The sequence below is a fragment of the Zootoca vivipara genome, chromosome 1 (assembly GCF_963506605.1).
Source record: "Zootoca vivipara chromosome 1, rZooViv1.1, whole genome shotgun sequence".
Lineage (NCBI taxonomy): Eukaryota > Metazoa > Chordata > Lepidosauria > Squamata > Lacertidae > Zootoca > Zootoca vivipara.
The window spans coordinates 128517180-128534363 of record NC_083276.1 but is presented as its reverse complement, the minus strand read 5'-3'; the positions used below and the strand labels follow the sequence as shown (position 1 = coordinate 128534363).

At 47.8% G+C, this 17184-nt stretch overlaps 1 protein-coding gene across 1 annotated transcript in view; it reads right to left on the bottom strand.

Moving 5' to 3' along the window:
* Positions 1-8554, bottom strand: part of PTH2R (parathyroid hormone 2 receptor) — a 48612-nt gene extending 40058 nt beyond the window's left edge. The window contains exons 1-3 of the mRNA XM_035115245.2: positions 8346-8554; positions 7665-7677; positions 3627-3810 (exon numbers count right to left, since the gene is read on the bottom strand). Coding sequence (XP_034971136.2) covers positions 3627-3810; positions 7665-7677; positions 8346-8554 — 406 coding nt within the window. The remainder of the gene's footprint in view (positions 1-3626; positions 3811-7664; positions 7678-8345) is intronic.
* Between the last annotated feature and the right edge of the window lie 8630 nt (positions 8555-17184).

The following is a 17184-nucleotide window of genomic DNA, read 5'->3' as shown; positions in this document are numbered from 1 at the left end:
GCTCTTTTGTCTTCAGGGTCCTAATGATGTTATTTTTTTCTTCCTAGTGTTTGTGGTGTCATGGCACCAAAGAAGCCAGCAGAGTCTGGGAAGCGCAAGAGGGAGCTTCTGCTGTTGGAGGTCAAGCAGGACACCCGCAAGCATGAGAAAGAGCAGCAACCAGACACACCTGAGGAGCAGGAGGCAGAACCAAGGCAGTTGCCCACAACATCTTATAAGAGGGCCTGCGAACTGTGGGGAGAGCTGCAGACCTTTGTGAACGATCTCAGTGAGCATCAGGCTACAGCCCAGGAAATTGTGGAGCAGTTTGACAATGTGATCGTTGCCCCATGGCGAGCACTGCTCTGCAAGAGACAGAGGCAGCAGAACATGGACCAGTTTGTGGTGAAGCGGGCAAGGCAGGAGGAAGAACCTTGCCGTTCTTCGCAGTCGTCACCATCTGCCTCCTCTTCCCATAAATGATATTTTTGGTATGAAAAAGAACAAGTTCATTGCTGTTTGCACTTTACTGCATTCCTTGTTTTTCCTGTTCCCATGTTGAGGTGTGTGGTGTAAAGAGGAAAGGGGTGAGGGAGGGTGAGGCAAGTTCCTTCGAAGAGTGCCTGCCTTAGAATTGCACACAAGTGTCCTTAAGATGTTCCAAAGCTGAACATGTCCCAAAGCTAAAATGTTGGCTGAGGCATGTCCACTGTGCCTGCCTGCCTTTGAAGGTCCAAAAACTGCCCTGAGTAAGGTTTGGAAGTAGGGCTGGCCTTACGGCCAGGCTGGGTGGCGCTGGGCCGCCAGGGGGGTGCTGCGCTGCGTCTGCCTGCCCGCCGCACTGGGGGGGGGGGCGCCGGAGGTATCCGTCGCACCAGGGCACCAGATCTGCTTAAGATGGCCCTGTTTGGAAGTGTGGGGGTGCCTGCCTTAGAATTGCACACACAAGTGTTCTTAGGATGTTCCAAAGCTGATGATGTCCTAAAGCTAAAATGTTGGCTGAGGCATGTCCACTGTGCCTGCCTGCCTTTGAAGGTCCAAAAACTGCCTTGAGTAAGGTTTGAAAATGTGGGGGTGCCTGCCTTTAAAGTGCCCTGAAGCGACCTGCATCAGGTCCCCAAAAAATAATAAAGTGCTGTTGTAAATGTTTATTGTTGAAAAGTAATGTTGCTGTGCAGTTTGCATGGCTTTAAAGTGCACTTGATAAGAAGTTTTGCAAAAAACAACAACCCGGGTGTCGGTCTTTTTCCTAGGCTCCGGAACAAATTAATCCGTTTCCAATGCATTCCTATGGGAAACCGCAATTCGACTTAAAATTTTTTCTACTTACGAATGTGCATTCGGAACAGATTAAATTCGTAAATCACTCTTTCCATTTCTTCCAATTGTTAAACTGATGCCCCTTCCTTCTATTCCTCTAGCTTCTCCTCATCAAGTCTTTGCCCAGTTCTTACACAATGAAGTTGCTGTTTGCTCTTCTATCCCTGTCCCCCAGCCCACCTTTCTCTGAACACCTCCCTCCTCCTCCTTCTGCTATCATTATTTCTTGCGCTCTAATGGTAATTGAAGCTATAATGGTATTTCCCCATCCAACCTTAAATCTGCTTTAGAGTTTCTTCCTTTGGAGGGGGGAGCTCTCAAAGCTTGTTGTGGCTAACTAGCCTCTCCCATTTCCCATTTCCTTTATTTTAATTTGAAAATGTAGTTTTATCTCAGTGTTTGGAATTTATTATTTGTGGGGATTACACGAGGAAATGGCGCTGGCATGTGTGGGAATGACTGAGATCTGGTGCTGGCAAGCCACACCGATCTTTGAGAGTGTGGGCATTAGGCTCAGGTCAGCAGGGCAATAGGTCACAACAGAGCTAGAAGGATCTAGGAGGATCTGGACGGAACTGGATGAATCAGGACAAACCAGATGGGTCAAGCCAAGGAGGGCAACACAATGGGAACTAGGAGGGGGTGTTTACAGAGTGACATGTGCTTGGAGCATGGACAGAGGGCATGGCAAAACAACACATGGGCTATGGAGGATGTCTTAGGGAGTGACCGGTTGTGAGGTTACAGGAAACATCACCTTGTATGGGACTGCACTGCTGTAATTGGCTAGAAGTTACACTGTCGTTGTAATGATTAACTGTCATCCTGAGCTTTCAATAAAAGGAAGTGCTCGAGCTCTGCTCTTGGTCGCCTTCCCATTGAGTTCAACCTGCCTTGAGTCGTGTCGTCTTTGCCATTACAACAATTATTATTTCACAGTATAGTCCTGTGTGTGTCTACACAGAACCGCACTCTGCTATATTCATTCGGGTTCGCTCCCAGTTTGCATAGGAATGTAGTCTTACTCTCAGGTCCTATTTATGTATGCGACGACAGCGACAATAATGTTATATGCCCAGGGGTGGAAGGAAGGAAGAACCCCATCGAAAGAAGAATGGATATTGAAACTGATGAACTATGCCAAAATGGCGAAATTGACCGGGAATATTAGACACCAAGAGGACAACAAATTTAGAAATGAATGGATAAACTTTATAGAATACATGAAAGAGCATTTTAAACATTTAAAAACGTTAGCAGGATTGGATTAGCACTTGTAATATAATCTGATAAAGGGTATTGAAAAAGGAAATTTAATAAATTGGATAAAAGTATTTAGTCGCAGAAAAGAGAAGAGACAATTACTGGAAACTGGGGAGGGGGGGAGGTCCAGTGGTCGGAAGAACCCCTATAAAGATATTGAGTTTGTTATGGATTAATGCAAATAATACTGTATGCTAAAAATTTCTAAAATAATATATATATCTATATATATAGAAATGTAAAAATGGTGAAACTGTGGGCTCCACTTTTCTCGGTAACCGCTTGACCGATCCCCCTGAAATTTGGACACAACGATCCATGCCACTTCCCGAGTGTTCGCAGAACCTCAGATGCCTCACATCTCTTACCTGCGCAGGTACAGACCTTTTCCACAAACTAAAACAGCGCCCTCAAGTGGTGTTATTCCCTCAGCTCCTCCTCCTACACCCCCTCCCTTCCTGTGAAATCTACGCCACACCCACAAACCCCGCCTCCACCATGAGATCCACCACTCGCATACATCCATGAAGGCCAAACCAACTGAAAACAGGCCACCTCGGCTTTGCAGACTAGGCCAAGGAGGTAGGGGCCTGCCTGGGGGGGGATGGGGGCCAGAATAGAGGGCAGGGATAGGTAATGGGTCACAACAGGATGGGGGGAGACACAGGGATGAAACCTGCCACAGTATCTCACCTCGGCTCAGGGGGACCCTGAGGCTCAAGGGGATCTGAAGGGGGGCTATTACCCTCCATCTCACAGACTAATGCACAGCAACGCGTGCAGAGCCAGCTAGAATATAATTAAAATAAAAAGGAATGTAGTCTTACTCTCTTTTGATCTTCACTGGGCTGAAGGTGATTTGGGGGGGGGAAGCACCTCAAACTGCAGTTTTTGTCAAGAAGCGAATGGATTAACACGGATTGCGGTTAACATAGTGTGTACGCGGCTTTGGAAACTTAGCAGTGGGAGCACATTGGATGCTGTTAGCAAGAATGTGAACATGACCTTAGAAATGCTGGCTGGAACGGGACAGGAAAATAAAACATATTATTTAGAAACGTCACCTCCTTCCTCCTGTAGCAGAGGAGTGATATTTAGTTTGCACTGAAGTTTGGCCTCCAGGAGAAGATAAATCTGGTCCTCCATTGTAACCGTGTCATGGAAGTCCTCCTGTAAAACACAAACCCAGACAGAAATAAGGTTGGTAAAGAAGGACTGGATGGCCCTTGTGGTCTCATATTCTATGATCTTTGGGGAGAGAAAAGAAGGTAAACAACCGAAGCCTTCCTATTTCATAGTGGCTGCACTTCCATTCATTTGACACATTTCTAAGTAATAAATACCCAGAGCTTTGGCCGTGGTTAAGGCACCAGGACTTTTTTCATAATCTGATTGCCTTTGATAGTATCACCTCAGGTTTCCTAGTAACGGTTCCCAATTTATGAAGAGGCAGACATTTCTGCTTGTTCCAGCAGAGGCAGTTACTTAAGAAGCAATAAACGAAAAGCTTCAGAGGTTTTGCTTTCCTTTTTGTGACATTTTTAATAGTTCATTGCGCCACGGGTTGTGGCGGAAGCAGGGCCGGATTTAGGTTTGATGAGGCCCTCAGCTACTGAAGGTAATGGGGCCCTTTATATGTCCAGCTGTCCTCAGTCAACAACAAATTGTCGCTGTTTTTTGTGTTGAATATATGCTATAGGGCAATATATGGACCTAATGGGTATCAAAGGCCATTCACACATGCAGAATGTAGGCACCCTATATACAGAAATGAGCAAACCAGTGATGTTTTAGGGAGCAGGCTAGCAGGCGGGGCCCATGATTTACATCCTAGGAGCCTACCCAACACAAAACACTGTTGCTGTATATATTTTATTTGTTTTTTAACTTGATCTAAATCATGTATTTATTTTTACAGAAAGACTCATTCTTGCCGGTATAATCTTAATATTTACAACCAGATGAGGGTTTCATTTTTGGAACAATAAATTTTCAGAGTAGTTTTTACAGTTATATAAAAAATTATTGATTTACTTATACTATTAGAAATACATAGGCATATAATTATGAAATTATTGTGAGGTTTAATAAGTTAACTCTTTATATTTGGACAACTTTTCTGCTGTACTTTATTGGGAGGAGAAAAATAATCATTTCCTTAATAACAATTTAAACTATTTATTTAACTAAAATAACATTATAGCATATGTATCCATGTTGTTAACTGATGTGGTTAAACAATTTAAAAAACAAACAAACAAACCCCATCTGAGTTTTAGCACACCTGAAAAACTTAAACCCTTATTTCCTGATAAACAGCCTTTGGACTGTAATGTAACTTAAATAGAAAACTATCTTTAGAAAGGTATTTCCTCCAAATGCATTTTATTTTAAAAATTCAATTTAAATTTTAAAAAATCTGTTAATTCTTTTTTAATCGATTTTTTTTTAAATCACTGATTTTTATCCACTCTGGAGAAAAGTTTAAACTCTCTGTCTGGCCCTACTTTTGGGGCAGAACTGCAGAGCATCATCTTCTAGAGAAGAAAGAGATAGAGAGGCACTTCTGCCTCCCAGCCAGCCTCGCCCAGCGACCGATGCAAGGGCCAGAGAGAGAGGAGAGAGATCTCTTTCCAGATCTCCTGAATGCTCCAGCATCCCTTGACTCATCGCTGTCCTTTCAGGCCCCATTTGTTAGCTTTCCTCGTTTCAGCCTGTTTCAGATGGGGAAAGCCACTGGGATTACTGAATGTGTGAAATGACCCTATTGGAAGTCTGTTTTGGTTTTTTTTAATGCATAATTTTTATTAAAGATTTTATTGGGTTACCAAAAATACATGCATTGCCTCTATTTTCAGATCGCAGAGTCTTTTCTGCAAATCAGTTGTGTCCGATGCGAGACATTAATGTTGTACACAGTATGAGGTTGGGGGAGAAGGGGGGGAAGGGAGGTGGTGAACTTACACTCTTTTACTTAGTGTGCGGATTTTGGGTCAGCATTACTTGGGTAGGTTCTCTTTCTATGCATTTATTATTTTGCGTTGGCAGCGAGAGAGGGGCACGAGAGAGAGCTGCAGCCACGGGGCTGGAGGTGCTGGGCCCCCAAAGTGTGGGGCCCAAGTCAGTGCCCCTGGCAATGGCCAACGTTGCCTTACCTGCTTGAAGCAAAAGTAAAAGTGGATGGGACCATAAGAGCCATCTCACCCAAGCCCCTTTTGCTCATCGCAAACCCACAACCCTGAGATGGAGAGTCTCATGTTCTCCCGACTGAGCTGTTTCAGGCAGCCTCTTCTGTCGAGGGATGGCAAATTTGCTGTTATCTCTGCATGAGCAGGTATTAAATGAGCCGACACTGCTGGCGCTGAGACATACCGTAGCAGAATCCCCCCCCACCCTCCTTGGAAGCTCCCCCCTCCCCACAGTTTTCCTGGTGGCCTCATAGGAATGGTCGCTTCTTGAATTAATTTGTCACTGGGACTTTTCTCCTGGAACATTATTTTGCCCTGGAATATAGTTTGGGTCCTGTGGCGGGTGGAAGAGGGGGGGGGGAACCAATGGCATATTTATGTGCTTCATATATTTTTGTGCTTTTTGCTCTGCAAAATCAAAGCAGTGCCAGATCTACACATTTTGCTATAGTGGGCAAAGGCCTACAGCAGGGTCCCCAAACTACGGCCCGGGGGCCGGATGCAGCCCAATTGGCCTGCCAATCCGGCCTGCGACGCCGGCCGCCGCCGCCCGCTCTTACGGCGCGCAGCGCGGCAGCGCTCTTCCGGGTCGGGGAAAAAAGCGCCGAAAATCCTTTGTGCGCATGCGTATGGGCCTCTCCCGACCTGGAAGAGGTCATTTCTGGTCACTTCCGGGTCGGGGGAGGCCCATACGCATGCGCACAACGGATTTTCGGCGCTTTTTCCACCCTGGAAGCGCGCCGCCGCGCCAGTAAGCGCTCGTGCGCATGCGCATGGGCACGCACTCCCCCGCCCATCGGCCCGCACAGGCGCGCGCTCCCCCGTCCTCCGGCCCGCCGCGCGATCGGCGCGGTGGGAACCGGCCCAAACGCCGGTAAGTCTGGGGACCCCTGGCCTACAGTGACAACTCCCTCTCCTACAGGTCTGTGTGCCCCTACACTGTCCCCCCAATCTGCCACTTGGGACACAGCAAGGCCGAGGCGGGGCGGTCTTGTCATCTGGGCAGCCCAGGACCTCCATACACATTGCCCAGACTTGTGTCCCGGGGAGTTCACCTTGATTTGATTTCCCCCTATCCATGCCCGCTCACTGTGGGCCCGAGCTGCTTCGCCAGGGAGGGGTGGGATCCTCATGGAAGAATTTTGTACCCAGGGCCATGACCCCCCCCCCCGGGCCCCCTAAGCTTTGTTTAGTTTGTTTAGTCGTGTCCGACTCTTCGTGACCCCATGGACCAGAGCACACCAGGCACTCCTGGATAATGAACAGAGATGCCTGCCTGACCCTCCACTTACTGCAATAAATGAGGACAGCAAGGTGGATCTGAGCTTTGTGAAGCAGTGGGGAGAAGACCCTTCACTTTGAAGAAACCTGGTAGTGGTAGATTATTAATGCAGTTTATTTTGAGCTAGTAGGCGATGGAAGACGCTTTTGAATGTAAAAATGGCATTCCCACCAGCCTTTCATTTCGGTTTGGACAGCTTAGCCTTTGGAAACTTTCACAGGCAATACAGTATAACATTATCAAGTCATTATGGAAAGGGCAGTTTCCTTCTGACAGCAAGCAGAAAACACACCACCTTCCTCCCAAACTACCTGTGATATCTTGGGACAATGTTTTCTGCCTGTGTTAATGTTTTCACATCATCCCCCCCCCTTCTATTCTAGATTTAGGCTTGGTCCTCATTGGGGATGGATGAGTCAGCCGACTGCCAGATTGCAATTATTCAAAAGTTCGGGCAACTATTTCCCTTCCTGAATTTACAGGTCATGGTTGGACTGCCCACAAACTCTCCAGGGGCCCTCTTAATATAAACAATGCTTCTAATATATTTGTTGGAGAAAGTCTCTTAATGGAGTCAGGCTTTCTGGTTTCTTAAGACCCAGGGAAAATGAACCGCTTGACCTCTTGCTTACCAGCCTGGAGCTGCTAGTTGAAAAGCACAATTAGCACTGCGGATCTGCCCAAGCCAACAGAGCTGTCCTCTAACTCCAACACTGGCAAAAATCAATACTGTATTAAGCAAAGGCTGCCAAGGTATATGTTAGATACCTGCAGACAGCAAGATAAGGCAGAGGAGGAAAAACGGTCCAAAACAGACACATGTTCCTATGAAATTCTCTTTATTTATAGCACCTGTCACAAAGCAATTTATATAATGCCACAGAGATAGAGAGATATTTACATGCATAGGGGTTGTGAGTTCAGCCACAGTCACTGCAGGGCCTCTGTTAATAAAATATCAAGGGGTGAGGAGCTGATTGGAGTGTTTGGGTGTTGTTGTTGTTGTTTAGTCGTGTCCTACTCTTTGTGACCCCATGGACCATAGCACGCCAGGCACTCCTGTCTTCCACTGCCTCCTGCAATTTGGTCAAACTCATGTTCATAGCTTCGAGAACACTGTCCAACCATCTCGTCAGGGGCGTACCCACCGTGGGGCAGGGGAGGGCCGTTGCCCCTCCCTAGAGGCAGGGCCGGTCGGGCAGCTGCGGGCAAGAGTGGCGCTGCCGGCGGGGCTGGTGGGCAGAGGCGGAGGACAGCCCAGGGAAGAGCCGAGACTCAGAGCTAAACAGAGCTCGGAAAGAACCCTGCAGTACCTGAGGCTGCCACTGGGGGCGCAGGGAGCCCTCAGCTGCTTGGGCAGAGTGAAGGGAAGGCAGCTCAGCTGCTCTCCCGCTGCGCCGGCATCATCTTCGGCGGCATCAGCGGACAGCCTGGGGCGGTGCAGTGCGCGCCTCCAGGGCGCCCATGACCCTTTCCTGGCGACCTGCATCGGGCTTCGCGGAGCTTCGGAGGCGCAGTCCATCCAGCTGCCCGGATGGGAAGGATGAAAATTTTAAAAAGGCAGCTTTCTCCATGTTGGTTATTCCCTTCTCTTCCAGCTCCTCTTCTCAGGGGTGAGGAGAGGGGTTTGGGGCTCGTCCGGCAGAGTTCATGATAGAATGGGAGAGTTGGATGGGTCCACGAGGGTCATCTAGACCAGCCCCCTGCAATGCAGGAATCTGCCCAATGCGGGGCTTGAACCCACGACGCTGAGATTAAGAGTCTTGTTCCCTTCCGATCTAGGGCTTGTGCCCACGATCTCCGCCGTATTAGACAGGCGCCCGGAGGCAATGCACTCTGCACCTGCTCAAGGGCACCCTGGCCGTTGGTTTGACACATCTTCCCGGGGTTGTTGCGGATGGGAGGTAGCGGTGCTGGAGATGGGAGCTTGGGCATAGCACTGGCATGAAGCGAGCTCTTCTTTTTTCTCTCCCCCCTCTCATCTGTAAGATCATTTCAGTAGCTGCTTCTCTCGCCTTCGCTTTTCTCTCTCCCCCCCCCGCCGCCCCCTAAACATTTTGTGAATCTAAGTTTGGCCTCATTGAGAGGCAGCATTTCAATATGAGTAGGAAAATAGAGTACCCCTAAACATTTTTTTAAAAGGAAAAAAAGCCCTGGTTGGGGGGGGGGGGGTGAATAGGAGCAGCACTTTTGGGGGGAGGGGGGAGAACTTGCCTGGCTTCTGCTACATCCAGGCAGAAATCTCCCCAGTGAAGGTTTTCCCCATTGCTTTTATTTCGAGACCAGGAAAATCTTCACCTGCTTTTAATGCCAACATGTCCGGCTGATGTTGAAACTGAAGCAGAGGAGCAAATAAATAGTTGATAAAAAGAGGATTATTTTTTAAAAATAGTAGGTTTAAAAAACCTAGAGGTAAAAGTGTGGGCAATTTTTTCCTCTTCTTTCACTGCAAGTGTGTGAGTGAAGATTTGTTTGCATTTTAGTCCAAACAACTTCTGGTTGTACATATAAGGGGTGGTGGTAGTTTTGCAGAATACAAGGGGGGAAGGGGGGAAGTGGCCTTCTGAGTAGGACTCACACTGATAGCTGATGGTCCGGAAAGAACCATTTTCATAGAATCAAAGAATTGCAAGGGACCCCTAAGGGTCATCTAGACCAACCCCCTACGATGCAGGAACCTCAGCTAAATCATACATTATTTCAGCATCTTTCCATGATTGTGGTGGTCACTGCAGGCTTAGAGACTTTGCTCCAGTGGACTGTTGAATACCCTTTTTGTCTTATTCGGGCTGGCAGGATCGGATCACATAGTTAAAAGAGAAAGAAGATCCAGTGTGTAGAGCTGTGCCCAATATAGCTCTTCTGGAGTGCAGGGGATTAGTCTGGGGAAAGAAGTGCTTCCCCGCAGATTCTGTGGGGCTGGGATGAGTAAAGAAAAACCCAGCATCCAGCAAGCAGGTTGGCAATAGCTGGCACGTCTTGTTCCTAGCTCTTATCAGCTGAACACCACCACCACCCAATATATATTTAAATGTAATTTTATAAAATTAAAAATTGGAGCTGCTTTTAGAATTCCTGCATGTGAGTTGGTTGAAGGGTATGGGAACAGTTTGATATTATGCATTTAGAACTACCGGTAGATGGAAAAATAACTACAAAGTGACTTATTTGTAGAGCTCCATCGTGTGTACGAAAGCCAGTTCATTCTGCTGCTTAACTTGAGCTGTATGAAGTCTGCATAAAGAGGTGCTTATAAATGATCTCCTCTATTTTTATAGCATTTCCCCCCTCCAGATTCTAGTATGGTGAGCCAAGCCGTTTGAGTCCCAAGCTACAACTGTACATTTATAAAACATCATAGCTAATGCAAACAAACACATTTCAGACTTGATTATTACCCATCCTTGTTGCATTTTGGGGGTTTATTTCTTTCTCATCCCCCTCTCCCCGCTTCTCTCTCAGTAATGTTTTAACTGGCATTGAAAAAATTTTTTTTAATATGTGATCAGTTTGCTGTAGTTTTTACTGTTTATTTTGATTTCACCTGGGCTCCGTAGCCCCGCCCACATTCCCACTTTGTGTCCCCTCCCATGCCTTGGCCCCGCCCCTTGCCCCCCTAGTTTTGATCCTGGGTACGCCCCTGCATCTCATCCTCTGTCGTCCCCTTCTCCTAGTGCCCTCAATCTTTCCCAACATCAGGGTCTTTTCCAGGGAGTCTTCTCTTCTCATGAGGTGGCCAAAGTATTGCAGCCTCAGCTTCACGATCTGTCCTTCCAGTGAGCACTCAGGGCTGATTTCCTTCAGAATGGATAGGTTTGATCTTCTTGCAGTCCATGGGACTCTCAAGAGTCTCCTCCAGCACCATAATTCATATGTTAGCTGCATACAAAAAATGTCACCTTTGTCCGATGTGAATTAATCTAAAACAGGCATCCCCAAACTTCGGCCCTCCAGATGTTTTGGACTACAATTCCCATCTTCCCCGACCACTGGTCCTGTTAGCTAGGGATCATGGGAGTTGTAGGCCAAAACATCTGGAGGGCCGCAGTTTGGGGATGCCTGATCTAAAATAACTACCTTGGTTTCACGCTCCATCACTAACCTAGATTAGAACTTTCCATCCCCCTCAAGCATCAACTCACTAATGGGGAAGAAGCACCCATTTATCAGCTGAGTGATCCTGAGTACGCACTATAAGAGTAAAACACCTTTTGCTTCTGGAATGTGCAAGCGGTGAGTTTTACTGTATTCATGAAACTTGGAAGGAGAAGATAACCACCAGGAAGACTAGAGCGTGGCCTCTCATGATGATAAATCAGTGGAGCCTCCCTGCTTGTGTGATTCAGTTAAGCACACCGCGAACTCAGCCACCCAGTTCCCTTAAAGGGAGGCACCCCTTATCTGGGCAACCAGGAGCCCCTCTTGTCTAGACCCCTCATATATCACTCTGGCCTGGTTCTAATGGGATCAGCATACTAGGAGGTGGAGGGGGAAGGAGTGCAGTATGGGGTTGGGCTAGATGATCCTTGTGGTCCCTTCCGACTCTACAATTCTGTGATTCTATGAGGTGTGGAGGGGACTCCATTTAGACTCCTTTCTTCAGTCATTTAGACTCTCCCTTTATATGTATACTGCTTCAAATGGATGTTTCTAAGGGCTCATCCAAACTTCCTGGACCCATGCCAGTAGCAAAACACATAAGCCGCCTGGCTAATTTCTAACACTGCAGATCAACAGTGGGCCTTGGGGGCCTCAAATTTGGTGCCCCTTCCTGCTTCTTGCCTTCCATTCTACATAATAGTTGCGGCAACCCAGAGGCTTCACACCCAGTGCGACCAAACCGGTCACACTCCCCTAAATCAGCCTCTGCTGTGGCCTTCCTGACATTGTTCCCACCGGTCCCAGCCAGCAGCATCAATAGCTAAGGTCCCCATGGCTGCATTAAATGAGACTCTGGGTCTCTCTCCCCCCTATGGGTAAAGTAAAGGTAAAGGGACCCCTGACCATTAGGTCCAGTCGTGACCGACTCTGGGGTTGCGCGCTCATCTCGCATTATTGGCCAAGGGAGCCGGCGTACAGCTTCTGGGTCATGTGGCCAGCATGACAAAGCCGCTTCTGGCAAACCAGAGCAGCACATGGAAACGCCGTTTACCTTCCCGCTGTAGCGGTTCCTATTTATCTACTTGCATTTTGACGTGCTTTCGAACTGCTAGGTTGGCAGGAGCTGGGACCAAGCAACGGGAGCTCACCCCGTCACAGGGATTCGAACCTCCGACCTTCTGATCAGCAAGCCCTAGGCTCAGTGGTTTAACCACAGAGCCAGCAATTCATGCCGTTAACTGGGCAGGACCCCTAAGTGTGAAATGGAGCATGAGATTTATCCTTCACAAACTTGGAACAGCCCTTGGATGGGGCAGGGGAGACTTTCACTGGCAACCATGAATATTCCTGTGTTTGCAGGTTACAAGCTGTTTTCTTAATGCACTTATTAAAAGATGCCTGCCCCGCATTCACTTTTTCAGGTATCAGAATTGCGAGCAGTGCCTTCAAAACACATTAAAATCTGAAATTTCTTTCATATGAGTAGTCCATAACATCCAGGCTCCTTCAATCTGGCCTCAAAGCCAACAATCCAATTCCGTGCCAGACAAGCTACAGGTGGGACAGAAAGCACCAAATTCTGAACCAGCCTCAGTGCAGTATAGAGCTGCTTACATTAACAGCAGCCAAGAATATCTTAATGCTTGCATGGTTCTTTAAATGCTTTTTAAAGAAAAAAAATCTCACCATGGGTGCACAGGTAATCCTCGACTGATTTACACTTAATGGGTTTTTTTTTATATAAAATAAAAAACACCCACAGATGGCAAAGTGTAGCACAGAATACCAGCATTCCAGCAAAAAAGCAAGTCTAGCTCCCTTTCCAACAGAACAGGGAGCTGAATCACTCTTGACTCAGAAGAGGAGGAGGAGGAGGAGGACCCACAGTAGCAACCCAGAACATCTGGCTAAAACGGGATGCGCCACCAATGCAATAGAAAAGAAGATTCCCAGGGAATCTCGCTCAAACTAGCAGAATCCTATTTACCAACAGCATCAATTTACAAATTCTGCTGCCTGAAAGGGGTTACGGTAGCCCATTCCTTGGCTGAAAATCAGTGTAATGAAAACTAACATTGCTGTGAGCGCCTCCTAGAGGCGTTTCAAATAACCCACAAACTTTCAACCAGACTACACTGATTTAGAAGGATTCCGAGACCCGTTTAAGGATTCAACAGCACCGCAAAACATCGAGGGATGTACTGTATTTCCTAGGAAACTAATGCTGGGTGTCTAGCAAGTTCCTATCGCGTTTTCTTACAGTCCCATCCTTGGAAGGGATCGAATCCTGCGCTGTTCCAATCCAAAGGATGGCTTTGTGCATGGCTCAACTTGAGGAACAGATTTCATTTGCTTGGATAGGAGTGAATGCCCGGCCCCGTTGGAAGTTGCAAACGCTCAATTCGGTAAAGCTCGCTCGGATCTGGAAGGTGAAACTACCCAAACCGTCGGTACCCTCTCTTCCCACCCGCAGCCGGGCAAGACTGAGCAAGTAATGGGGGAAAGTGCGCAAAGTTGGAAAACCCAGACCTTTGGCTAATGAAGCCATCTTTTTAAGCGGTCTGTCGGGTGCGGGAGGTTGTTTTTGTTTGGTATGTCTTTTTGTGCTTTTATATTGTAAACCGCCCTGTGAGCCTCGGGTGGCGGGAGGTGTGGGAATTTAATCAATAATCGTAGTAGTAATAATGATAATACCTGTGCCGATGCAGCCATAGCCAGAAAGCAGCCGCTCACTGCCAGGAGTCCCCAGGAGGCTGGCATCCTGCGCGCCACCTGAGAGCAAAGTTGGAGACGCTTCTGGGCTCCGCGCAGAAGTCACGTCGAATAAAAGGAAAGCGCCGAGGAAACCCGACGGCTAAAATGGGGGACCCCGGAGGCAAGTTGCTAGTCCCTCCCAAGCCCGATCCAACGAGCAGGTCTAGGCTTCTTCTTCTACTGCGGGGAAGAATCGGCACAGCAAAGAAACGAGACCCTCCGGCTGCGGCGGCTTTCGGGTCCTTCCAGTCTTTCTCCTCCGGTCGAAAGAAAATGATGCTGCTGCCCAAAGCCTAGCCAAGGGAGAGGCACAGGTGCGTTCAGGATGCTGCCCACAGAAAGGCGCTTAAGTGCGCTGAGCGCCAGGAACGCGCGTCCGGCAAGCAGGCGGCAGCTGCGGATGCGCGCGTCGCCTCTCCGGCTTTCCCCTTTCCTAGATGGGAGGCGGGAAATCCAGGTTTAGGATTCCCCCGCGGCGGGTTTTCCTCTGCTAGCACTTAGCCAGCGTCCTGGGAAAAGAAAGGGAACCCTGTCCGGGAGCAGGAAAGCCCTGGCCGAGGAAACGTACAAGTCAGGGATAAGACTAAGAGGACGGTAGGAATAAAATGGGCAGCGCGCACCATGGAGAGGCGCGTAAAGACGAGGGATCCCCCGCAAGGAGCCCGCTGGAAATCACATGGCCAAGGCTGCCTCTCCAGCATCCCTTTGAGGGGTACTATGGGTGTTCGTGGGTTTCTGCGAAGACAAGCAAAGCTGGAGTAGAAGGTGGGCAAAACAGGAGTCCTAGAAAAAGGAGCACAGGAGCAAAACAAGTGCAAAATGACTGCGCACTGGGGCAGGGAAAAATCCTACCACCCACCCACCCACCCACCCACCCACCTCTCTCTCTCTCTCTCTCTCTCTCTCTCTCTCTCTCTCTCTCTCTCTCTGTGTGTGTGTGTGTGTGTGTGAGAGAGAGAGAGAGAGAGAGAGAGAGAGAGAGAGAGAGAGAGAGATTTTGACTTATGGCTGTGCCGGATGTACCTATAAGCTAAACAAGCTGTAGCTTAGGGCCCCACTCTCCTGGGGGCCCCAAAAAAAATTAGAGGGGGGGGAAACTGGATGTACATTTCCAAAATATAAGATAAAATAAATATTACTTTGATAAAATACATATTTTGTTATGTGCAAATGGACTTAGATACCCCTTAGGTCCATAAATTACAAAAAACAGTGACAATTTGTTGTTGACAAAGGACAGCTGGACATATAAAGGGCCCCATTACCTTCAGTAGCTTAGGGCTTCATCAAACCTAAATCCAGCTCTGCTTATGGGGTCAGAAGTCTTCCTAGATAGCTCAATTTAAACATGTGGCACCTGTGAAAAGGGTAAATTACATATTATGTAATGTAATTTACAGCCGCCCTGCTTCCCCAGCATTCATCCTGATGTGCTTGTATAGAGCTTACATGGTGGTTGTGTGGCAATGTCCCTCCTTCCCGTGTAATAAAGACTCATGACACAGAGATTTAAGATTTAATTGGGTGGTTAAGGCCACAACTTTATTAATTATGCATGTTGAGCGGAATTGGCTTAGGCGTTGGAACCTAACAGAATATATCCGACTCCAACCCGTGTGTTGGAGTCCGTGAGAAGTTAACCACCAGAAAGGTGCCCCGTGATGTACATCTACTAGAACTCCTCCTGTGGCCACCGAAAGGGGCGTGCCCTACGACCCAGGCAACTCCCGGCTCAGGACCAAGCCTCGCCCCCGGAATCCTTTAATGGAATTACTTCTCCAAATTTGGGCAGTTGATGACGTAACCTACCCCTCCTCCATCTAATTGTTATGCAAATTTCCAACGCCTAACCGCCTAACCTAAGTTGTGACGACTTGCTACGAGGTAGGCGAAAAACCCATCATGGCTAGCCCAGTATGGGAAAAGTCCTACCAGGCCCCTGACTAACCAGGCAACCAACTCACGTCCATAGCAGCGTCCCCTTACCTCTTATTAAGGGGTGGGTGGGTGGGTGAATTGTTCACTCCGGCAAACAGGATGAAAAGGGGCCGCTTTCCCACCTGCGGGGCGCTTTAAAGATGGTGGCCCCGCCCCGCCCGACCTCATTGGCCGGTCCGGGGGTGACGCAGGCGGGAACCTTCCATCGTGCAGGGGCTGAACTCGCAGCCCCTACGCGATGGTACAGTCGGGCAGCCCACAACCCCACCTCCGTCGCAGGCGCGGAAGTGGCTTTAGCCTGGGTCCAGTCCTGGCTGAGCACTTCTCTTAACTGGTTCATATGACACTGAGCATTCATCTGGATTTGGTTGTGAGGTGTTTACACTTCTTCCTGCGACCCATCACATGCTTTTCAATACATTTCTCCATTACTTTCCAAACCACAAAAAGTCCAGGAATTTTATTTTTTTATGTTGGGCTTTTAGCACTACCGTAGGTCGACAGAACGCTTTGATCCACTTCAAAAGTGCAAATCTTCCGTATATGCTTGAATCCCTCTTGCAAAATAGTTTACAATCTGGAGTCACCCTAGGAACGGTATTGCCACACTTCCAGAAGGTGTGGTAGAGCTTTAACAGGTGCATAAAATGGCAACTAAAATGGAAAGTCCCTTATGGGAATATATATATATATATATATATATATATATATATATATATATATATATAAATTTTTATTGATTTTACATAAAACATACATACAAAACATATTATCCCCCTCCTTCTAACCCCCCCTCCACAAGCCCCCTCCTGCCACGAGAGAGTCCCATGGAAAGTGGGCAGTCGGGTTTGTCCCCGTCCCCCCTCCCCCCAGAACCCCCCCTGCCACCGAGAGGCTCTAGTATGATAGGGAGAGATGCAGGCGGGTGTCCACCCAATTATCTATCTATACAAACATTATTGAATAAAACACAAACGACACAACAACCAAAAACACACATAACTCATTTTCAAATTCATAATCTGCTTAACATTGTTTTAGTGACTTCCCCAGATACCTCCCAACTGATTTTCATTTTTAACCAAATTATATCTTCATAACAGTTTCATATAACCCAATTTCAACTCATTTTCTTTACGTAAACACTCTTACGGCTAATCCTTATTTCTAAACTTTATCTCCTTTTTCGTCTTCAACATATCCAGCTTTTCCTGTCCCCCCTCCACCGACCCCTCTCCTGCCACAAGAGAACCCTGTGGCCGGTGGACAGGCCAATATGTTCCCTTTTATAATTGGGTTTTTCGCTACCCCTCCACCCCCCCCCAGGACCCCCCTGCCACCAAGAGGTCCCGGAATGGA